The following is a 25,787-nucleotide window of genomic DNA, read 5'->3' as shown; positions in this document are numbered from 1 at the left end:
TAAAGGTGCATTTCACTGAATTTGAATTTTTCACATAAATTAAAGGTGCATTTCAACGAATTTGAATTTATCACAAAATTTAAAGGTGAATTTCACTGAATTTGAATTTATCACAAAATTTAAAGGTGCATTTCACCGAATTTGAATTTTTCACAAAAATTAAAGGTGCATTTGACCGAATTTGAATTTTTCACTAAAATTAAAGGTGCATTTCACCGAATTTGAATTTATCACAAAATTTTAAGGTGCATTTCACTGAATTTGAATTTTTCACAAAAATTAAAGGTGCATTTCTCCGAATTTGAATTTATCACAAAATTTAAAGGTGCATTTCACCGAATTTGAATATATCACAAAATTTAAAGGTGCATTTCACTGAATTTGAATTTTTCTAAAAAATTAAAGGTGCATTTCAACGAATTTGAATTTATCACAAAATTTAAAGGTGCATTTCACTGAATTTGAATTTATCACAAAATTTAAAGGTGCATTTCACTGAATTTGAATTTACCACAAAATTTAAAGGTGCATTTCACCGAATTTGAATTTTTCACAAAAATTAAAGGTGCATTTCACCGAATTTGAATTTATCACAAAACTTAAAGCTGCATTTCACTGAATTTGAATTTTTCACAAAAATTAAAGGCGCATTTCACCGAATTTGAACTTATCACAAAATTTAAAGATGCAATTCACTGAATTTGAATTTTTCACAAAAATTAAAGGTGCATTTCAACGAATTTGAATTTATCACAAAATTTAAAGGTGCATTTCACTGAATTTGAAATTTTCACAAAAATTAAAGGTGCATTTCACCGAATTTGAACTTATCACAAAATTTAAAGATGCAATTCACTGAATTTGAATTTTTCACAAAAATTAAAGGTGCATTTCACCGAATTTGAATTTATCACAAAATTTAAAGGCGCACTTCACCGAATTTGAAATTATCACAAAAATTAAAGGTGCATTTCACCGAATTTGAATTTATCACAAAATTTAAAGGTGCATTTCACTGAATTTGAATTTTTCACAAAAATTAAAGGTGCATTTCACCGAATTTGAATTTTTCACAAAATTTAAAGCTCCATTTCACTGAATTTGAATTTTTCACAAAAATTAAAGGTGCATTTCACCGAATTTGAATTTATCACAAAATTTAAAGGTGCATTTCACTGAATTTGAATTTTTCACAAAAATTAAAGGTGCATTTCACCGAATTTGAATTTATCACACAATTTTAAAGGTGTCGTAAATTTTGAAAAGAAATTTGAACAAACGACTGACGTCGGGCGAATTGCACTTAAACTACTGGCGAGCGTCTGAAGCTTAACTGAGAGAGGGGAAAACAGTAGAAATAAGGGGTGCATGTGGGTCAAGCGTTCGGGATGGAATGAGGTGGGGAGGAGGATGAGGGGGAAGGGGCGGGGAGAAGTGAAGTGAGGTATCCAGGAGGTGGAGTTAGGGTGAATACATAAACCTACAAAAAACGCCCCTCACACAATTTTATGTCTTCTCAGCGGCTTCGGAGACTTGCGAAAATAGTAAGGCTCTAAGAAACCTGCTCAGCAATTTAATGCTGGCCAGGCCTTAACTGTTTATCACGTTTTGGGGGATGAAAAGTCAAATGGTCAGACAAAAACGATCGGACGAAAAGTCGGTAAAACGAAAGACAAGGCGTATACTATAACTGCTTCAAACTTCGTTCAAGAGCAATTAATAATTAATTATTTATAAAACATAGTAGAAGGTCCTTTACCTGTGACAGGCAGTCGTTTATAAAGTAGTTCCCAGCTGAAAGAGCCCCTCAGAATTCCACCAGGCTGCTCCTCATAATTAAATGTGCGCCCGTCAATAACATCTATCATTGGCTGAGGCACAGATTTCCAATTCATCGCAATCCTAAATATGCACACCATTTCTTAGCTCACCAAGTCCAAAATGGAATCAGATCGTCTCAAGTTATTCTCAAATGGTTTTGTATACAACCTTTGAAAAACAGGAATCTTCATGTTTGAGTTACAATGCCAACACGTGTAGTTTGTGTGCTGTAGTTATGGCTGCTAAAATTAAAAACCGTGGTTCTGAATTTTTTCATTGAGACACAATATTTGTGACAGAAAAAAAAATAGCCGGACAAGTCCTGACGTACAATTCGAAGAATTTTCATTGAATAAACAAAAGACTAGACATAGTAGGACTATGAGTGAACCGGGGAAAACCATTTCTGAAAAATCAGATGAAAAATTTGAAAAAATAACAGAAAAGTTAAAATGCAGCATGTGAACAGAAAACCAATAGCAAAAAAAGTAAAATTTGGTTTAAACACATAAACTAGGCCTAGAATGAACTAGGAATGGATTGGGAAAACCATTAAAAAATCGGATCCAAAAAATCGACAAGACAGTAAATATCAAAATGAAATTTCCGCATGTAAACAAAAAACTACTAGCGAGAAAGCTAATTTTTTGTTCAAACACCGTTTTCTCACTCTACTTTAAAATTAGAGCAAAAAATTTCACGCCGCGAAACCACTCACTTTTTCGCTCCACTTCCTGTTTCGGCGTGACCAAAATCACTACTCCAATTTGACTTCAAAAATCATGAAAATGTGTGAACAGATCTTCACAGACAAAAAAACAGCGCCCCAATACAGTTCAAATTCTTGGAAATGTAAAAACATTTAAGGTACTCACAATTTTAATTATCGATTAGAGCATTCCTATAATAATATTTTTTTCGCCAAAAGTATAATAAGAAAACTTTGCATTATACTTGCAAAGAGTAAGGGAGAGTACTAGCATCTGCCACCCGTGCAGGCCTTTTGTTACTAAATTTCACAACTATCCATTTAAATAACAACCCAGGAGATTTACAAAGTTAATTCTACATTTAGGAAAAGAAACAAACTCGTTAAGACAATTAATATGATTCGATTTTATCCTGACCTATCTATTCAAACGAAAATGTATTGAATTTCCTACTACTTGGGTGCGACAAAAACAAAATGTCATAGTTGACTGTCCAGAGATTTTTCCCCACATACAATTTAAGAATTGGCGAGTTGAGAATTTGCAAGTTGAAATACAAGATTCAAAGATTGAACTAATTAGCAACAAAAAAAATAAGATTTTCCCGTAATAACTCAACAACCTGAATGAATTTTGTTTTCGGTACTATCGGCAGAACAAATATATCAAATATAGCCAGTTGAATACCGGACATTATTTAAAAACAAAATAAACAACAATGCAAACGATGAGAAAAAAAGTCCTCCCAAATAAAATCTGATTTTAACATCTATCCTCATTTTCAAATCAAAAATTAAAACAGCAAAGTCCTTCAAAAAAAAATTTTTTTTATAATAGAACTCAATTCTCCTACATTAAACAAGGAGGCTCGGTAATGCGCGTTTGCGCGTAATGTTGCAACCCCGCTCATCCAAAAATTTGGGTTGAGTGTCTAGTAAATGCGGAAGCGACATAAAACAATTTGAACGATAAAAAAAATTGCTTCCGACTCAAATCACATCGTATAGACAAAGCAAACAAAATCAAATAACAAACAATAATTTTATGGAAAACTAAATGACAACTTCTTTGCAGAAAAAACTTAGAAACAAAAATGAAAATAGCCTCAAATAAAACCTATTCATCTTTTGAAAACAAATAATTTTTAATAACAAATTCATAAGTAAGAAAAACCAGTAGATATCAACTGAAATCTTTAAAAAGGTTCACATTTATTCAAACCTCCATAGCATGAAATTAAAACCGGCGACTGAAGTCATTAAATAGGTTCACTGGTTTTCCATAGATAGAGTCCATGTTCACTGGATTCCATGTAGAGTCACATATCTACAAAAAGAATGACAAATACAAACAAATCAAAAACCAAATAAAATCTTGCGAAAACCGGTGTCGGAGACGTTAAAATAATCAGCAGCCAGCCATAACACATTTAATTTGTTTAATCGATTCTGCCTTTCTTCGACACCAATAATGTGATCTGCGACCTGTAAATATTTAGACTAGGTGAAAATTAGACAAAAAGTACGGGAACGTGCAAAGTTAAAAAACATACATTTTTTTGAAAACATTTGATTCTAATGTCATGAAAAACTTAAGCTACAACCGAAAATAGTAAAAAGATTCCATTGTTTATCCGTCGGACGCCTCTAAGACGTGCAAAAAGAACGCCATGACAAAAAATTCCACTACATTTTGCAAGAAAACGGTGTCGAAGCCATTAAATCCATAATCTATTCACCGAAAAAAAAGATATGTTCAATTGATATCCCTTCTTTTTAAAAGCCGATATTGTGATATATGACCTATCTCGGAGTGTAGAAATACGATACAAAACAAACCTAGCCCTGCTTTTACCATTCGTCCATTAGACCCATTAAACAGATTAGACTAATAGTCAATTGATAACGAAATTAATCGCGCAATTGTAAAGCTACCGTTTCGAGACTATTAATAGATGATGCCCAAATCGTATCAAGAGAGGGTGCCAGCGAGATCGCCATGAGACCAGAGGCCCGATGTCAAGCGTCTCGTCAGTGACAAATCGTACCTGTCTAAAAGAGGCGGCAACCAATTGTAACTGCACTCGATGTGGCTGTCCAAAAAGGTCAACACTTCACCCACTGCATTGGTAGCCCCCAGACTCCTCGCAGCTATCAAACCCAACCTCGTATCCGAGTAGATGACTCGAGTCTTGGGCAATTTGTGCACCTCACGATGGAACTCGGAGTCCTTTGCTAGATCGGGGTGGGTGCTAGCATCGTTGACTAGGATGATTTCCCGGATGAGTTTGGCAGGCGATTTATTCAAGATACTGTGTACTGACCTAAAAACGAAACAGAGCTCAGGTTAGAAAAACAGCCCAAATGAACTTCAAAGAGGTTGATTACAGCCTGCAGATTAACATGTTAGAGAACATCCATTATATAGACAGCTAACTCGGGTGTCAAAATTTATAGAATGTTTTCAACATTGATGCCCATTTGACTATTTGCCATATGTGCACTACTTTACATCTCTACCAGTCAAGCGAGTAGGCAGCACAAAAAAACATCAGAAATCATCAAGAACTGTTGATCTCACGAAAACTGAAAACTCAAAACTGATTAATTTATAATAAACCATCGTACTACGTTACTAATTCAATAATCAAATCAAGTTTCCTAAGGCGGCCAATGGAACATTCTGGCGCCCAACGAATTACATTCTGGCAACTTTTATTGTAGTGTTGACTCCAATTGCACTCGCGGCATTCATGATGATAGCAAGAGTTATGGACAAAGAGATGGCCCAGGAATACATGTCAGCAAGTACAACACTTGAGCCGAGTGAAGCTGTGGAATTGGTGGAGGTAAATGCAAAAGGCCGTGATCGCCGTGCTCTTTGAGTCAGTAACTCAACAAAGGGCATTGATGCTTTCGATAGTGAGTGATAGTGACAGTAATTTTACAAACAACAGAGGTCGACGAGACGCATTTTCCCAGAAGGCGAAGCACGACAAGAAAAATAACAAGAAAGCTCGCCAGGCCAAAAACCACTCTACTTCAGATTAATTTTCCCTGGACATTTTTGTCACCTGTTGTGTATTATAACAACCCGTTTTTATCGGTCCGTTTTATGCATGGGTGTCACAACTTTCGTGCATGTCTCGTGTGCTGCATCGTGCATGTCTCGTGTGCTGCATTTTTGTTACCCGCTGTGTATTATAGGAACTGTTTTGTCTCATGCATGTTTTTTAACATCGTTTTAATTAAACCTTGTCGGTAGTGTTTTGTGAGATACTGACAGGGTTGGTAAAGCTCCGTAAGACTCGGTAAGGTTGTGTAAGAATCGTTAAGGTCTGGTAGGACTCAATAGGGTTTGGTAAGGTGCAGTATGGTCTGGTAGAATTGTTGAGGTTGGGTAAGTTTTGTTTCAAAAGAGTTGGCAGGTATTTTTAACTGGTAGTTACACAAATAGATTTTGGCCACACGATATTGGAGATTCAAAGTTTAAAGGCAAAAAAATCAAAGCTCTAGCTCTCCTCGAAAAAACTGATTTAAGGGTTCTTACTCGAACAGGAAAATCAACAAGAGGAAAACAAAAGGCACGCTCTGAAAGTTCTCAAACACTAGCAATGGATGAAGACGAACAACCCTCTGTTTATTCTCATATGAAAGATTTTAAAAATCTGAAACAACTGCTTGAAAAAGAGATGAGGAAAATTGAAGAGCTGCAACAGAAACTGCACAAATCTGTTCGAGAGCTTATGGACATTTTATGAAAAGAAAAGCTCAAAAAGCAGATTAAAACAATGTCTTGTCAGGCAATTCAAGGGTAACATTTGATAGCAGCAGTATCCCAAAATTTCTTAGTACTACCAGGACCTCCACATTTTTCTCAGCATCTGCTGGGAGCAAAATGTCCGGACAACTTATTTCATCGTACTCTGCTGCGCCCGGTAGCTCAGTTCAATCCAGCAACACTTGTCCACCGGCTAATATGTAATCCAATGTTAGTTTCTTTACTACTATTTCTAATGCAAATACTGTCCAAACTTCATTGTCTTAAGAACCGTTTCTGGCCCACTCAAACAATAGTTCAGTCAATCACAACACTTCATTTCATCTTTCGAACAGTAATTCATTTAAATTCCTTCCAAATCATTAAAAAATAGATCCCTTACCGTTCGCTATATTAGGCTTTGCTTTATATCAGAACCCCATCTCCATATCTACCTATGCTGATGGTTAAATCAAGAGAGTATGCAACACAAAAAATCATCAAGAATTGACGATCTCACGAAAACTGAAAACTCAAAACTGATTCATTTACAATAAACCATTGCACTCCCTTATTAATTCAATAATCAAATCAAACTCAAAAGTTTCCTAAGGCGGCCAATGTAACATTCTGGCGCCCAGCCTATAAAATTCTGGCAACTGTTATTGCAGTGTTGACTCCATTTGTCCTCGCGGCGTTCATGATGATAGCGAGAGTTATTGACAAAGAGATGGCCCATGAACATATGTCACCAAATAGAACAAATCTCGAGCAAAGTGAGGCAGTGGAATTGGTGGGGGTAACTCTACAGACAACAAGACAACAGAGGTCGACGAGACGCATTTTTTCAAAAGGTGAAACATGAAAATAAAAATATCGAGAAAGCTCGCCACGCCAAACATAACTCTACTTCAGATCAATTTTCCCTGCATTTTCCTTGGACATTTTTGTAACCTGTTGTGTATTATAACAACCCGTTTTTATCGGTCCGTTTTATGCATGGGTGTCACAACTTTCGTGCATGTCTCGTGTGCTGCATCGTGCATGTCTCGTGTGATGCATTTTTGTTACCTGTTGTGAATTATAGGAACTGTTTTGTCTCATGCATGTTTTTCAACATCGTTTTAATTAAACCTTGATATTAAAAAAACACAGAAATGATCCAGAACTGTCGATCACACGAAAACTGAATAATTTATAATAATCCATTGTACCCCATTCATAGATCAATAATAGATTCAACCTCCCAAGTTTCCTAAGGCGGCCAATGTAACAATTTGGCACCCAACGAAAGAATTGACAGCTAAAATTTCCTTCTCAGAAATTTTCTCGTGATCAGGGCAGAGAAGGAAATTTTAGTTACAAAAGACCCATCCCAACAAACGCAAATCGAGGCAACCAAACATCAAACAACCCAACAAGATTTTCTTATCTAGGATTTCTTGATTACATTATTTTTCCTTTGACACTGGTGATTCGCCAGTAATTCCCGCAGCATTTTCTCGTACCGTGAAAAATTTTCACGGTCAAGTAAAATTGCACTCCAAACTAAACCTTAGTTATAAGTTTGTATTGCTCCGACAAAAATCACGGGTTTTCACTGAATTTAACTAGGGTTATTTGGTAGATATTGGCTGACTGCTTCTGGTAACGGTAGTTGGCGGCAACTGTTCGGTAAGATTTGGTAACGTTTGGCGAGCCTTGGTAAAGTTTGGTAAGGTTCGGTAAGTCCCACTAAGGTTCGGTAGGGTTTGGTAAAAAAGGGTAAGGTACAGTCAGGTTTGGTAAAAGTCGGTAGTGTTTTGTGAGATACTGTCAGGGTTGGTAAAGCTCCGTAAGACTCGGTAAGGTTGTGTAAGAATCGTTAAGGTCTGGTAGGACTCAATAGGGTTTGGTAAGGTGCAGTATGGTCTGGTAGAATTGTTGAGGTTGGGTAAGTTTTGTTTCAAAAGAGTTGGCAGGTATTTTTAACTGGTAGTTACACAAATAGATTTTGGCCACACGATATTGGAGATTCAAAGTTTAAAGGCAAAAAAATCAAAGCTCTAGCTCTCCTCGAAAAAACTGATTTAAGGGTTCTTACTCGAACAAGAAAATCAACAAGAGGAAAACAAAAGGCACGCTCTGAAAGTTCTCAAACACTAGCAATGGATGAAGACGAACAACCCTCTGTTTATTCTCATTTGAAAGACTTTAAAAATCTGAAACAACTGCTTGAAAAATAGATGAGCAAAATTGAAGAGCTCCAACAGAAACTGGACAACTCTGTTCGAGAGCTTACGGACATTTTATGAAAAAAAGCTCAAAAAGCAGATTAAAACAAGGTCTTGTCAGGCAATTCAAGGGTAACATTTCATTGTAGCAGTATCCCAAAAGTTCTTGGTATTACCAGGACCTCCTTATTTTTCTCAGCATCTGATGGGAGCAAAATGTCACGACAACTTATTTCATCGTACTCTGCTGCGCCCGGTAGCTCAGTTCAATCCAGCAACACTTGGCCACCGGCTAATATGTAATCCAATGTTAGTTTCTTTACTACTATTTCTAATGCAAATACTGTCCAAACTTCATTGTCTTAAGAACCGTTTCTGGCCCACTCAAACAATAGTTCAGTCAATCGCAACACTTCATTTCATCTTTCGAACAGTAATTCATTTAAATTCCTTCCAAATCATTAAAAATAGATCCCTTACCGTTCGCTATATTAGGCTTTGCTTTATATCAGAACCCCATCTCCATATCTACCTATGCTGATGATTAAATCAAGAGAGTATGCAACACAAAAAATCATCAAGAATTGACGATCTCACGAAAACTGAAAACTCAAAACTGATTCATTTACAATAAACCATTGCACTCCCTTATTAATTCAATAATCAAATCAAACTCAAAAGTTTCCTAAGGCGGCCAATGGAACATTCTGGCGCCCAGCCTATAAAATTCTGGCAACTGTTATTGCAGTGTTGACTCCATTTGTCCTCGCGGCGTTCATGATGATAGCGAGAGTTATTGACAAAGAGATGGCCCATGAACATATGTCACCAAATAGAACAAATCTCGAGCAAAGTGAGGCAGTGGAATTGGTGGGGGTAACTCTACAGACAACAAGACAACAGAGGTCGACGAGACGCATTTTTCCAAAAGGTGAAACATGAAAATAAAAATATCGAGAAAGCTCGCCACGCCAAACATAACTCTACTTCAGATCAATTTTCCCTGCATTTTCCTTGGACATTTTTGTAACCTGTTGTGTATTATAACAACCCGTTTTTATCGGTCCGTTTTATGCATGGGTGTCACAACTTTCGTGCATGTCTCGTGTGCTGCATCGTGCATGTCTCGTGTGATGCATTTTTGTTACCTGTTGTGAATTATAGGAACTGTTTTGTCTCATGCATGTTTTTCAACATCGTTTTAATTAAACCTTGATATTAAAAAAAACAGAAATGATCCAGAACTGTCGATCACACGAAAACTGAATAATTTATAATAATCCATTGTACCCCATTCATAGATCAATAATAGATTCAACCTCCCAAGTTTCCTAAGGCGGCCAATGTAACAATTTGGCACCCAACGAAAGAATTGACAGCTAAAATTTCCTTCTCAGAAATTTTCTCGTGATCAGGGCAGAGAAGGAAATTTTAGTTACAAAAGACCCATCCCAACAAACGCAAATCGAGGCAACCAAACATCAAACAACCCAACAAGATTTTCTTATCTAGGATTTCTTGATTACATTATTTTTCCTTTGACACTGGTGATTCGCCAGTAATTCCCGCAGCATTTTCTCGTACCGTGAAAAATTTTCACGGTCAAGTAAAATTGCACTCCAAACTAAACCTTAGTTATAAGTTTGTATTGCTCCGACAAAAATCACGGGTTTTCACTGAATTTAACTAGGGTTATTTGGTAGATATTGGCTGACTGCTTCTGGTAACGGTAGTTGGCGGCAACTGTTCGGTAAGATTTGGTAACGTTTGGCGAGCCTTGGTAAAGTTTGGTAAGGTTCGGTAAGTCCCACTAAGGTTCGGTAGGGTTTGGTAAAAAAGGGTAAGGTACAGTCAGGTTTGGTAAAAGTCGGTAGTGTTTTGTGAGATACTGTCAGGGTTAGTAAAGCTCCGTAAGATTCGGTAAGGTTGTGTAAGAATCGTTAAGGTCTGGTACGACTCAATAAGGTTTGGAAGGTGCAGTATGGTCTGGTAGAACTGCTGAGTTTGGGTAAGTTTTGTTTCAAAAGAGATGGCAGGTAGTTACACAAATAGATTTTGACCACACGATATTGGAGATTCAAAGTTTAAAGGCAAAAAAATCAAAGCTCTAGCTCTCCTCGAAAAAACTGATTTAAGAGTTCTTACTCGAACAGGAAAATCAACAAGAGGAAAGCAAAAGGCACGCTCTGAAAGTTCTCAAACACTAGCAATGGATGGAGACGAACAACCCTCTGTTTATTCTCATATGAAAGATTTTAAAAATCTGAAACAACTGCTTGAAAAAGAGATGAGGAAAATTGAAGAGCTGCAACAGAAACTGCACAAATCTGTTCGAGAGCTTATGGACATTTTATGAAAAGAAAAGCTCAAAAAGCAGATTAAAACAATGTCTTGTCAGGCAATTCAAGGGTAACATTTGATAGCAGCAGTATCCCAAAATTTCTTAGTACTACCAGGACCTCCACATTTTTCTCAGCATCTGCTGGGAGCAAAATGTCCGGACAACTTATTTCATCGTACTCTGCTGCGCCCGGTAGCTCAAGTCAATCCAGCAACACTTGGCCACCGGCTAATATGTAATCCAATGTTAGTTTCTTTACTACTATTTCTAATGCAAATACTGTCCAAACTTCATTGTCTTAAGAACCGTTTCTGGCTCACTCAAACAATAGTTCAGTCAATCACAACACTTCATTTCATCTTTCGAACACTAATCCATCACTTAAATTCCTTCCAGATCATTAAATAGATCCCTTACCGTTCGCTACATTAGGCTCTGCTTTATATCAGAACCCCATCTCCATATCTACCTATGCTGATTCGAGATGGTTAACCAAAAATCAAGAGAGTATGCAACACAAAAAACACCAGAAATCATCAAGAACTGACGATCTCACGAAAACTGAAAACTCAAAACTGATTCATTTACAATAAACCATTGCACCCCCTTATAAATTTAATCAAATCAAACTCAAAAGTTTCCTAAGGCGGCCAATGGAACATTCTGGCGCCCAGCCTATAACATTCTGGCAACTGTTATTGCAGTGTTGACTCCATTTGTCCTCGCGGCGTTCATGATGATAGCGAGAGTTATTGACAAAGAGATGGCCTAACATATGTCACCAAATACAACAAAACTCGAGCAAAGTGAGGCAGTGGAATTGGGGGAGGTAAACGCAAATGGCATCAATCGCCGTGATCTTGGAGGCAATAACTCAACCGAAAACATTGTTGATGATTTCTTTAGTGAGTGATAATTCTATTAATTCTACAGACAACAGACGTCGACGTGAAGTCATTTTCCAGAAGGCGAAACTGGACAAGAATAACGAGAAAGCTCACGAGGCCAAACATCACTCTATTTCAGAATATTTTTCCCTGCATTTTCCCTGGACATTTTTGTAAACTGTTGCGTATTATAACGACCCGTTTTTTCGGTTTGTTTCATGCATGGAAGTCACCATTTTCTTGCATTTCATTGTGCTGCAATTTTGTCAACTGTTCCGTATTATAAGAACTGTTTTGTCTGTCATGCGTATTTTAAGAACTGTTTTGTCTGTCATGCATATTTTTAAACACAGTTTTAATTAAACCTTGATATTGAAAAAATATGAAAAATCATTAAGAATTGTCGATCTCACGAAAACTGAAAATTGATTAATTTATAAAACCATTATTATGCTACCTTTTTAATTCAATAATCAAATCAATCTCCCACAGTTTTCGAACGTGGCCCATGGAACATGCTGGCACCCAATGTATAACACTGCCAACTGTTATAGCAGTGTTGACTCCAATTGTACACGCGGCATTCATGATGACAGCAAGTTATCGACAGAGATGGCCCAGGAAATTATATCAGCAAATACAACAACACTCGAGCCAATTGAGACTGTGGAATCGGTCGAGTTAAACGCAAAAGGCAGGAGTCGCCTTGATCTTGGATTCAGTAACTCCGAGGACACTGTTGATGATTTGTATACTATGAGTGATACTGCTAGTAATGCTACAGGCAACAGAGATCTATGGGACGCATTTTTCCAGAAGGCGAAAAACGACAAGAAACAGGGAGAAAGCTCTCCAGGCCAAAGAGCACTTAACGTCAGATTAACTTCCCCTGGACATTTTTGACACCTGGTGCGTATTATAACGCCCCGTTTTTTCAAGTCCTTTTAATGCATGAGGTGTCGCAATTTTCCTGCAATTCCTGTGTGCTGTATTTTTTTCACCTGATGCAAATGGCCGTGATCGCCGTGATCTTTGAGTCAGTAACTCAACAGAGGGCATTGATGATTTCGATAGTGAGAGATAGAGCTAGTAATTCTACGAACAACAGAGGTCGACGAGACGCATTTTTCCAAAAGGCGAAACACGAAAAGAAAAATATCGAGAAAGCTCGCCAGACCAAACATCACTCTACTTCAGATCAATTTTCCCTGCATTTTTTTGCTTGGACATTTTTGTAACCTGTTTTGTATTATAACAACACGTTTTTTTCGCTCCGTTTTATGCATGGGTGTCACAACTTTCGTGCATGCCTCGTGTGATGCATTTTTGTTACCTGTTGTGTATTATAGGAACTGTTTTGTCTCATGCATGTTATTCAACATCGTTTTAATTAAACCTTGATATTAAAAAAAATTAGAAATGATCCAGAACTGTCGATCTCACGAAAACTGAATATTTTATAATAATCCAATGTACTCCGTTCATAGATCAATAATCAACTCAACCTCCCAAGTTTCCTAAGGCGGCCAATGTAACAATTTGGCACCCAACAAAAGAATCGACAGCTAAAATTTCCTCAGAAATTTTGTGATCAGGGCGAGAAGGACATTTTAGCTACAAAAGACCCATCCCAACAAACGCAAACCGAGGCAACCAAACATCAAACAACCCAACAAGATGTTCTTATCTACGATTTCTTGATTACATTATTTTTTCCTTTGAAACTGGTGATTCGCCAGTAATTCCCGCAGCATTTTCTCGTACCGTGAAAAATTTTCATGGACAAGTACACAAATTGCACTCCAAATTAAACCTTAGTTATAAGTTTGTATTGCTCCGACAAAAATCACGGGTTTTCACTGAATTTAACTGGGGTTATTTGGTAGATAATGGCTGACTGCTTTTGGTAACGGTAGTTGGTGGAAACTGTTCGGTAAAATTTGGTAACGTTTGGCAAGGCTTGGTAAAGTTTGGTAAGTCCCACTAAGGTTCGGTAGGGTTTGGTAAAAACGGGTAAGGTACAGTCAGGTTTGGTAAAAGTCAGTAGTGTTTTGTGAGATACTGTCAGGGTTGGTAAAGCTCCGTAAGACTCGGTAAGGTTGTGTAAGAATCGTTAAGGTCTGGTAAGACTCAATAGCGTTTGGTAAGGTGCAGTATGGTCTGGTAGAATTGTTGAGGTTGGGTAAGTTTTGTTTCAAAAGAGTTGGCAGGTAATTTTTAACTGGTAGTAACACAAACAGATTTTGGCCGCAGGATATTGAAGTTTCAAAGCTTACAGGCAAAAAAAAACAAAGCACTAGCTCTCCTCGTGAAGTGAAAACTTACTCGAACAGGAAAATCAACAAGAGGAAAACATGACGCACGCTCTGAAAGTTCTCAAACACTAAGTTAACCTTAAGATCCGAGAAACCGCAGCTTTTCGCAAACAAAAGAAAGAAGCTCAAAAAGCAGAATAAAAAAATGTTTTGTCAGGCAATTCAAAAGTAACAGTTGATAGTAGCAGTATCCCAAAAGTGTTTAGTACTACCAGGACCTCCACATTTTTCTCAGCATCTGCTGGGAGCAAAATGTCAGGACAACTTACTGCATCGTACTCTGCTGCGCCCACCAGCTCAATTCAATCCAGCTGCACTTGGCCGCCGGTAACCGTAAAATGGCAGCAATCATCGTGATCTTGGAGTCAATAACTCAACCGAGAACATTGATGATTTCTTTAGTGTGTGATAATTTTACAGACAACAGAGGTCGACGTGACGCATTTTTCCAGAAGGCGAAACAAGACAAGAAGAATAACGAGAAGGCTGGCCAGGACAAACATAACTCTACTTCAGATCAATTTTCCCTGCATTTTCCTTGGACATTTTTGTAACCTGTTGAGTATTATAACAACCCGTTTTTTCGTTCCGTTTCATGCATGGGTGTCACAATTTTCTAGCATTTCATATGTGCCCCATTTTTGTCACCTGTTGCGTATTTTAAGAACTGTTTTGTCTGTCAGCCGTATTTTAAGAACTGTTTTGTCTGTCATGCATATTTTTAAACAGCGTTTTAATTAAACCTTGATATTGAAAAAACATCAAAAATCATTAAGAATTGTCGATCTCACGAAAACTGAAAATTGATTAATTTATAAAACCATTATGCTACCTTGTTATTTCAATAACCCAATCAATCTCCCACAGTTTTCTAATGCGGCCGATGCAACACTCTCGCACCCAATGTAAAACAATAGCAACTGTTAAAGCAGTGTTGACTCCAATTGTACACGCGGCATTCATGATGACAGCAAGAGTTATGGACAGAGATGGCCCAGGAACTTATATCAGCAAATACAACAACACTCAAGCCAATTGAGGCTGTGGAATCGGTCGAGGTAAACGCAAAAGACAGGAGTCGCCTTGACCTTGAATTCAGTAAATCCGAATACATTGTTGATGATTTCGATACTAAGAGTCACAGTGATTGTAATTCTACAGACAACAGAGATCTATGGGACGCATTTTTCCAGAAGGCGAAAAACGACAAGAAACAGGGAGAAAGCTCGCCAGGCCAAAGAGCACTTAACGTCAGATTAATTTTCCCTGGACATTTTGACACCTGGTGCGTATTATAACGACCCGTTTTTTCAAGTCCTTTTAATGCATGAGGTGTCGCAATTTTCCTGCATCTCTTGTGTGCTGTATTTTTGTCACCTGATGCAAATGGCCGTGATCGCCGTGATCTTTGAGTCAGTAACTCAACAGAGGGCATTGATGATTTCGATAGTGAGAGTGATAGAGCTAGTAATTCTACAAACAACAGAGGTCGACGAGACGCATTTTTCCAAAAGGTGAAACACGAAAAGAAAAATATCGAGAAAGCTCGCCAGGCCAAACATCACTCTACTTCAGATCAATCTTCCCTGCATTTTCCTTGGACAATTGTGTAACCTGTTGCGTATTATAACGACCCGTTTTTTCGGTCCATTTCATGCATGGGTGTCACAATTTTCTAGCATTTCATATGTGCTGCATTCTTGTCACCTGTTGCGTATTTTAAGAACTGTTTTGGTCTGTCATGCATGTTTTTAAACACCGTTTTAATTAAACCTTGATATTGAAAAAACATCAAAAATCATTAAGAATTGTCGATCTCACGAAAACTGAAAATTGATTAATTTATAAAACCATTATGCTACCTTGTTATTTCAATAACCAAATCAATCTCCCAGAGTTTTCTAATGCGGCCGATGCAACACTCTCGCACCCAATGTAAAACACTGGCAACAGTTAAAGCAGGGTTGACTCCAATTGTACACGCGGCATTCATGATGACAGCAAGAGTTATGGACAGAGGTGGCCCAGGAACTTAAATCAGCAAATACAACAACACTCGAGCCAATTGAGGCTGTGGAATCGGTCGAGGTAAACGCAAAAGGCAGGAGTCGCCTTGATCTTGGATTCAGTAAATCCGAATACATTGTTGATGATTTAGATACTAAGAGTCACAGTGATTGTAATTCTACAGACAACAGAGATCTATGGGACGCATTTTTCCAGAAGGCAAAAAACGACAAGAAACAGGGAGAAAACTCGCCAGGCCAAAGATCACTTAACGTCAGATTAACTTCCCTGGACATTTTTGACACCTGGTGCGTATTATAACGACCCGTTTTTTCAAGTCCTTTTAATGCATGAGGTGTCGCAATTCTCCTGCATCTCTTGTGTGCTGTATTTTTGTCACCTGATGCAAATGGCCGTGATCGCCGTGATCTTTGAGTCAGTAACTCAACAGAGGGCATTGATGATTTCGATAGTGAGAGTGATAGAGCTAGTAATTCTACAAACAACAGAGGTCGACGAGACGCATTTTTCCAAAAGGTGAAACAAGAAAAGAAAAATATCGAGAAAGCTCGTCAGGCCAAACATCACTCTACTTCAGATCAATTTTCCCTGCATTTTCTTTGGACATTTTTGTAACCTGTTGTGTATTATAACAACACGTTTTTTTTCGGTCTGTTTCATGCAAGGTTGTCACCATTTTCTTGCATTTAGTATGTGCTGCATTTTGTCTCCTGTTGCGTATTTTAAGATCTGTTTTTGTCTGTCATGCATGTTTTTAAACACCGTTTTAATTAAACCTTGATATTGAAAAACATCTCACGAAAACTGAAAATTGATTAATTTATAAAACCATTATGCTACCTTTTTAATTCAATAATCAAATCAATCTCCCACAGTTTTCGAACGTGGCCCATGGAACATGCTGGCACCCAATGTATAACACTGCCAACTGTTATAGCAGTGTTGACTCCAATTGTACACGCGGCATTCATGATGACAGCAAATTATCGACAGAGATGGCCCAGGAACTTATATCAGCAAATATAACAACACTCGAGCCAATTGAGGCTGTGGAATCGGTCGAGGTAAACGCAAAAGGCAGGAGTCACTTTGATCTTGGATTCAGTAACTCCGCGGACACTGTTGATGATTTGCATACTATGAGTGATAGTGCTTGTAATGCTACAGACAACAAGACAACAGAGGTCTATGGGACGCATCTTTCCAGAAGGCGAAACACGACAAGAAACATAAGGAGAAAGCTCGCCAGGCCAAAGAGCACATTACGTCATATTAATTTCTTGGGGACATTTTTGACACCTGTTGCGTATTATAACGACCCGTCTATTCAAGTCCTTTTTATGCATGATCTCACGAAAACTGAAAACTCAAAACTAATTAGTTTATATTAAACTACTGTAGTCCCTAAATAATTCAATAATCCAATCACTCACAAGTTTCCTAAGGCGGCCAATGTAACATTTTGGCACCCGACAAAATAATGGACAGCTAAAGTTTATTTTTCGGAAATTTTTCTCATGATCAGGGTACAGAAGCAAGATTCTAGACACAAAAGGCCCATCCCAGCAAACCAATCCCGAGGCAACCCATCATCGCCCAAAACCAACAAGATGTTTTCATCTGGTATTTCTTGATTACAGTATTTTAACCTCCTTTGACACTGGTGAATCGCCAGTAATTCCCCCAGCATTTCTCTCGCAACAAGAAAAATTTTTTCGGTATAGTAAACAAATTGCACTCCAAATTAAAGCCCAGTCATTTGTTTTTATCGCTCCGACACAAAAATCTCGCTTTTCGTCCCAATTTTACTGGGTTATTTGGTAGATATTGGGTGACTGGTTCTAGCAATGGTAGCTGGAGGCAATTATTCGGAAAGGTTTGGTAAAGTTCTGTGAGCTCCACTAAGGTTTGGAAAGGTTAATTAAGGTTTGGTAAGGTGCTGCGGAAGGGTTTTGTAAAAAATTTTAAGGGCGAAAAAAATTGAATTTGTCATATCAGGAGTTGATGACTACGGCTGCGACCGTAGTTTATATGTCCCAGCATTGATTCGTCTTGAACACTTTGGAAACCCAAAACTTATCGTAAATGCTTTACTAGAAAAACTCCCGCGCAGATCCAGCCGCCTAATCTAACCATCCCTAAAAGTTACACTCAATATCCAGCCGTTCTCCTGACCATAGTTGATACATTTCAACAACTAGTTGATACATTTCACTCGAATGAATCTCCGTATCTCAAAGAACTTTCTGATTGGTTATCACCCTATGAAAAGGCTGGCAGTGATTTGCCAGCGCCAACAGCTATAACACGGCCACCCATGGAAGATAAGTTTTGCTCATAAGCAATGGACTCCGAAGACTCAAAGTCAATTTCCTTCACCTCCGAGAGCGACAAGCAGAGGTCAACAAGATAGCTCCTTTTGCGACGGTAACAAACAAGGCTCCTCCAGAACTGTTGTCTGTCCTAGTAACGAGACATGTCAATATCTCAACAAATGTTCTCATTTTCAGACCCTCTCTCCATTCGATCGGAGAACAAGTCAGAACCTGAAACTCTGCTTCAACTGCTTTGGTAGTCAAGTCATCATGTGCAACCTTGCAATTCAAAAAATGCCAGTCGAACTGGTAATTGCAGCTGGAAACTTCATACTCTGCTCCATGAGAGCTCTGTAGGGAATAACCACAAAGTTAAACCGTCAACGACCGTTAAAATGCTTGGAACAGGACAAGTAGCCCTTGTACCGGTTGAACAATCTATTGGTGACAAAAAATGTTGACACTTATGTCTACCTGGACAACGGAAGCTGTCATAGCTTGATGCTTAATTCCGCAGCGTCAGAATTGACATGATCTCAGTCACTAAAATGCCCATCAGTGGCTACCATACAACTACAGAAAGAGACTATTCTCAAACTTCCGCCCAAATCAATCCATACCAGTCTAAGCAGTACCAGATATGACACCAGTTGAAACCACAGAGTTGAACAAACTTTGTAGTAGGTTTGATCACCTTAAACACATCACGTTTCCAACTGTCAGTCAAATTCAAATACCATTGGAGTTGACAGCCTGGAGTTCATCCACTACAGTGAGATAGTTAAAGGCCCGAAAAACACCCTAATATATTAGGACAACATTAAGCTGGACTTGTGCCGGAAAAACCGACATCATTGCAGATGAAAATCCAGTTTTCAAAACCCAAATTTGTTCCCATGGTAAATTGGACAAAAAACTTTTCACCAAAAGTTCAGGATTGGATAAAGCTTGGAATATACGTCATTGCATCAAGGAAGAAAGCTAAGAAGAATGAAAAGGCTCTGGCAATCCACAAACAGATTCGTGGATGGTCATTACGAAGTTGCCCTCTTGTGGCATGAGACCGCAAAATAGCCAAATATCAGATGACTGGCTGAGAAACAGCTGAAAGCAAAGCTTTCGACAAAACCAGTAACAAAAAAATACAAAGAAACTTTGCAAAAAGACTTGCGAAAGGGATATTTTGTACGAATGGATCCTTGTACCAACAGCAAGCACAAAATCGGTTTCCTGTATACCTCATCATCTTGTCTCGAATGAAAATAAGCCCGGAAACATTCGACGGGTGACCAACGCATCCAGCATCTTTCAAGGCCAATCTCTAAACTCCAATCTGTTGAAAGGACCGGACTTTCTTAGTAGCCTTGTTGGGATTATTTTGCGTTTCAGAGAAAACCACGTCGCAATCTCGGTCGATATTGAGCAAATCTTTATCCAAGTCAAAGTTGCTCCTTCAGACCGTTCATATCTTCGTTTCTTGTGGGATCACAACGGCAAAAAAGACAAACCCGAATACAATAGCCACTTTTTTGGTGCAACGCAATCACCGTGTATTGCATCGTACGCCCTATGTCACTCTGCAAAAGATAATCAGAAGTTATTTCCAGAGGTTTCCCATATTGTAGAACGCAATATCTACATGGGACGATTTGTATAATTCCAACAACAACGGTGAAAAGGCTGTATACTAAAGCGTGAAACTATTGTGGGTTTTAAACTCGCCAAGTGAAATTCTGATTCTGCTGATTTTTTGCAACAAATCAGTACGGATCGCGTTTTGAACACAAACGAAGCTTCAACTCAAAATCAAAAATTTCTCGGATGACAGTGGAATGCAACAACAGATACTTATATAATCAAGGAAAAAACAGTTCAAGAAGCTTCCTTCTGATCAAAATAAGGTAACACAACGTAACCTTTTGCCGTCTGTCGGGTCAATTTTTGACTCTCGAGGAATAATAGCAGAGCTCATCATCCGAGTGCGTAAAAATCTACAGGCCGCCTAGAATCATGGACCAAACAGGGACAAACCATTGAGCCCTAAAGATTATGCAGAACTAACTCAACCGCAAAAAGAACTCCCAGAATTCCACGAAATTTCAATCCCCTGCTGTTTATCACTAACAAAGCAATAAAACATACATCTCTCCATACATTCTCAGATGCGTCGGAATATGAACTCTCAGCAGTTCCGTATCTTAGGACGGAAGAAATCGATGAAAAAGTTCAAGTGAAATTCGTCATTGGAGAAACCCGTGTAGCTCCAATCAAAAGAATAACAATCCCAAATCTAGAGTTGCAGGCTGTTTACGCCGCTCAGCCCGAACATTTCGTCGGAGAACAGCATGACAATCAGATAAAAGAAAACATTTTCCGGTCCAACAGTACAACCGTTCTTTATTGCCTAAGAACGCCAGAGATACGTCATCGTATATTTGCTGCGAACTTGTTGACGAAATTCCTTGATGTATCAGCAGCATATAACCGCAACTACATAACATCAACTGATAATGCTGTCGATGATGCCTCAAGAAGCTATGAATTGAAACAGATGTGACTCAAGCTCTCGACGGCTTAATGGACCAACCTTTCCAATATTACCGAACGGTGGCTGGCCAAGTGAGGACATCTTGAAAACTCAAAATTTGAACGTTCTCACCGTTAATGCCTTGCAACGCTATAGCGTTTTCAATCGTATCGCATTTTCCGGGTAATACGTTTTTGCCTTTATCAGCTCCGTCAGTTCTCTCCATCTTTTTTTCATTATTTGGATGTTTAATGTTCAAGAACTTCCGCGCAAGAAAAGATACTGCTTTGTAATGTCTTTTAACCTCCCTTTCCTCACCTTATTTACTTTCTTTAGAATTATTTATGGGCTACAAAGTTTCTACCTAACAAATTATCGTAATTACAGAATTCGACTGTTCTTTGCAATCCTGCAAATGGGGCCGGCGATGTCATCAACATTAATGCCCAGTTGATTGTTTGCCATATGTGCATTATTTTACGTCTGAGCCCTATGCTGATTCTACATGGTTACCAAAAGACAATCGAGTACGCAGCACAAAAGAAAACAGCAGAAATCATCAAGAACTGTCGATGTCACGAAAACTCAAAACTGATTAATTTCAAATAAACTATTGTACTCGCTTATTATTTCAATAATCAAATCAATCTCCCAAATTTTTCTAAGGTGACCAATTTAACGATAGTTTTACAACAAATGAGAGAAGAGCTTCTACAATTTTGAACAAATCCTACTGTACCTGAATCATCTACAAATCTAAATATTGTTATCAGACTTCAGGTCGTTCAGAAAGACGAAAAGCAAACATACCTACCTGATACTAGAATTTTCGATTTGTCACAAACAATGACCGGTGAATCAAAATAGAGGCTATGGTCACAAAACTACAAGAAGAGAAGTAACCGAGGAAAACATAACCGACCAACGTCGGGCGAATTGCATCTTCACACTATAAGTATAAGTCTCCAAAACAGTTTCTGTGAATCGCATACTTGGAGACTAGGGAGTTGAAGGGCTCTAAGAACACTTAATTAATACCCACTGGGCGCTACCTGTTTATTCCGTTTTTGAGGACGAAATAAAAAACAAATGAGTCAGACGAAAATCAGTCAAACGAAAAATCGCATAAAAAAGACCGACAGGACTAATATAATTGCTACACTTTGTTTGAGAGCAATTAAAAAAGGAATATAGACAACGAGACGATGCTTTATAGCGATGTAGACCCTTAACGATCTTCCGCAGATTAAAATTCGAATACTATTCGACTATTTGGATTTAATTTGCTTTGAAAATAATGATGGAAGATTGCTAAGATCTATGCAAGCCTCTTTATATCAAAAGTATATACCTTAGTAGAACAGAAGGCGCTTCATTATGGAAAGGCATCACGATACTCGTGTCAGGCAAATTCTCATGGTACAACTTCTTCATACACAACGGATGACGAATGTCTTTGTTTGCCCTGTCTAAAGACACCAAGTCACTTACAAAGTTCGAATACCCGAACTTCCCCATGCTCAGCGAAGACTTTTCCTCCTCCGCAAGTTCAACCGGACCAAGCTCTCCCCTTCCAGTTCTCCTGGAATCCAGCCTCATTGCAGTGTAGTTATGCCAGTCGATTGGAGAACCCAAGTTTCGACCCCGGGTCTTGTCTTCCAAACCATTTACCGGGTTTTCTGGCTGATTATTAATTTTTTGAGACTCTTCGTTCTTAATTTGATCTTCCTCGGTGTTGTAAATGTTGTCAAGACGTCGTCGTTTGATGTTTGCACGTGGTCTGTGTGGGTCGTCACTACGCGGCGTCAGGATAGTGAGCACAATGAACACCGTGACAAGAGAGAGCACAAAGATGACAAGTCTTCTTGGTGTGAGGCGCATTTGGGCGGTTGAGAGAGGTTAGAAGATCGAGGGGTTAATTGCACTGGTAAGGGCATGCACAAATACATCTGAAACGAATTCATAATTGAAGATTCCATTTTGCTGATAACTTACATTTGATATACAGTGCCACCATAGATAGATATGTAGATTTTATGCAGACCATAAAAATTAGAATCAACGTTTCTTACATAATTTTGATCTGAGATATGATTTCAGCACTCTATTCATGGTAGTTCTACTAGTAATTCTTGTTCGCTTTACCACCTTTTCTGCACTCAAAGTCGGGTAATTGGTAGCAACGTTTCCAATGACAGCATGTCATTAAATCGGAAAAGTACAAAACCTTCTGAAGACGCCAAGTGGTATTCCTGGCGAAAAATGAACGCGCGCGAAATCAAAGCCGACCGATGCAGTGATTGCCTCCACCACTTATCCGTTTAACGATGTCATCAAATTTAAGTAGCTAAAAAATCAGTTCGTCGATTCTGTATGAGCAAAATCGACTAATTCAATACTATTCCAGAAACAGTATCGCTTCTTTTGAAGCTCGTCTCTCCATTTTTTCTCTTCAATTTAGTGCCCTCACGGTGTACCAGGACTATTGGGAAACGCTATCTTCTATTATTTTTGGTTGTGCTTGAGGCCAATTGCATATAGCTCTAAGTACTGAAGGGGTCTTAATGTAGAAAATTAGCAGTTAGAAGATAGGCTGTTATCTGCTTACCAGATCAATAATAACTACGACCCAAGAGCCTAAAATTCCAACCCCCCCCCCCCCCCCCCCCTAGTATAGGCACACCTCGCTGTACGTCTGAGTTCGGACGATTGCAGGGAACAGATTGCCACTAGTAACTTTTCTCGAACAGGTTTTTCCCATGCGTGGAGCCTACGAAGCCGTCCGACAAAATGTATTGAACTACGGTGATTTGTGGCAGAGCCATCACTATGTAAAAAATTTACTTTCAGAAAATTATTTCAAATCGTTACCAGATTCAAAGTCTGGCTGACTAAAAACGTCACCCAAAAAACTTAAACAGCGAAGATAATCAGCTTCTGCTGTAAATTTAGCGCAGCAGTAATTAGCCGGTACTTAGCCACCGAACGGATTATAAAATTAACTTCATTACAAGTATATCATCCCATGAGACCAAAATTAAAGAATACCCACTTGGACCGTGTGAACATGCTCTAGCCGGGAACATGCAATTTCAACAAGACTACAAAAATGCAATCTTAATGGAAACAGTTGAACACTACCATACATAATTACAGACCAAAAAAGTGAAGTTCAAGAGAACAAAACTGTACAAAGAAATCAGAACTCTTGCTTGCTTGGCCCAAGGAAAAACTCAAGCCACTGACGTTGTACATACTTTTTTTCTATGCGTTTAAAGACACGAGAAATTTTCTGTATGCATTTAAATCTTCAAGCACATACACACTAATGCCAATAGTATATATAAGCATCTACATAAGATTCTTAGGTAAAAATAGCAAATGAAAACAAATCCGCAATGATTTCTCTCAAACTCATTTCTGAATAACGTCTATAAACAAAAACACAGGCTGCAGCTAGAAACATTATTTTACGATCCAATTAATTTGGATTTGAATGATATTGTTCTTTTTGTTCCCTCATTGTTTTGACTTCCAAAACGGGATAAACTAGAAAAACCGTGCAGCATTAAGCGGAATTTGAAAATCAAGAAAATACTTTACAGCGCATTTGTCTAAGTTTGTTGCCCGCTTAGTTGTTCTCTTAAGTCTAATTTTGCCCTAATTGCCCTACTTAGTCGGCCTCTCGCACTAATAAAATCTCTTTTCTCACTCACACACGCGTGGAGAAAGCACCAACATTTTAAACCTTTGATTCTCTAAAATGTTAGAACACAAATCCTATCCCCATAAAGACTATTAACCTAGTTTTAGTCTATTAATTACTAAATGTGTCGTGAAGTTGCCTGGAGGGCCTCAAATCGAAGTGAAAAGTGCAGCTTTAAATTTTGAGCCCCAATATTTTGCGTCTTTGCAAGTTTTTTCTAGTTTGTGACGTTGGTTGGTCACAGTTGAGAGTTTTTGTCCAAGCAGAAAATCTTTTTACGTCTATCGTTGTTGTTGTTGTTTTAGCCATCTGCAATCCGATTGGCTTTCTCTTGCGAAGATCTAAGGCCTCGTCTCGTCCTGGTGTTCCTTGTGACTCTCTGGAGCACTGCTTGTAGTGATCAGCTGGGGCGCACTTTCCTTGCCGCTGGTCAATGCAAGGGAAACGTGGTTTTCTGAGGAGGCCCAGTAACTACTTGGCAGGTTGACCTCGCACCCTCTCTGCTATCTGCTTGAGCACGAGAGACCCTGGCTTAGCGTTGAGAGAGCCAGTAACTCTCTTTATCCCCCAAATTTAAAAAGTTCACTGCCTCAATCGGATTGATCCAGAGGTCTGTAATCTTCAGGATAGTTGGATTTTTTTGGAAATTCAAAAAGGTGTTTCACAGTGTGTTCTTCGTTGTTACAGAGGGTGCAGCTGTTCTGGATTGCTTCGTCTATTCGACTCAGAGAGCAGTTCAGAAGTGGCCAGTAGCCGGATCTTAGTTAGGCTAATCTGGTGCATTCAAGCCTTGATAATTTCTCTTCTTCAACTTGGCTGATTTCGGGAGGAATCTCTCCCAGAAGCTTCGATTTTACGGCTGCTGCTTTCTTCACTTCTCTCTAATGCAACACCTTTAGTCCACTTTTTATTGTTCTGCCGTTACTATCTTGGTTCCATTTGTCACTTCTTCAAATTCTTTTCCAAAATTACAATAGAGGCTGGCCGTGATGTTTCTGGCATTATCTTAAATGGCAACATTATGATGGTCTACTATGTTTTGTTGAAAGCTGCCCAGGAGAAACTGTTTTGACAACAGTTGGTTATGATCCTGAACAGGTATCATCGTTTCTTCGTGAAGGTGCTCCACTGCGGTCATTCGAACGCAACCAGTTAATGTGCGCAA

At 38.6% G+C, this 25,787-nt stretch overlaps 1 protein-coding gene across 1 annotated transcript in view; it reads right to left on the bottom strand.

Annotated features, from left to right (window-relative positions):
* The window catches only part of LOC142353019 (polypeptide N-acetylgalactosaminyltransferase 10-like), a 47,406-nt gene extending 24,520 nt beyond the window's left edge, over positions 1-22,886 (bottom strand). The window contains exons 1-3 of the mRNA XM_075405207.1: positions 22,268-22,886; positions 4,579-4,854; positions 1,760-1,902 (exon numbers count right to left, since the gene is read on the bottom strand). Coding sequence (XP_075261322.1) covers positions 1,760-1,902; positions 4,579-4,854; positions 22,268-22,797 — 949 coding nt within the window. The 5' untranslated portion in view covers positions 22,798-22,886. The remainder of the gene's footprint in view (positions 1-1,759; positions 1,903-4,578; positions 4,855-22,267) is intronic.
* Between the last annotated feature and the right edge of the window lie 2,901 nt (positions 22,887-25,787).

The sequence above is a fragment of the Convolutriloba macropyga genome, chromosome 14, assembly GCF_964194025.1.
Source record: "Convolutriloba macropyga chromosome 14, txConMacr16.3, whole genome shotgun sequence".
NCBI lineage: Eukaryota > Metazoa > Xenacoelomorpha > Acoela > Convolutidae > Convolutriloba > Convolutriloba macropyga.
The sequence above is the reverse complement of the archived record's forward strand: the minus strand, read 5'-3'. Positions and strand labels throughout refer to the sequence as shown.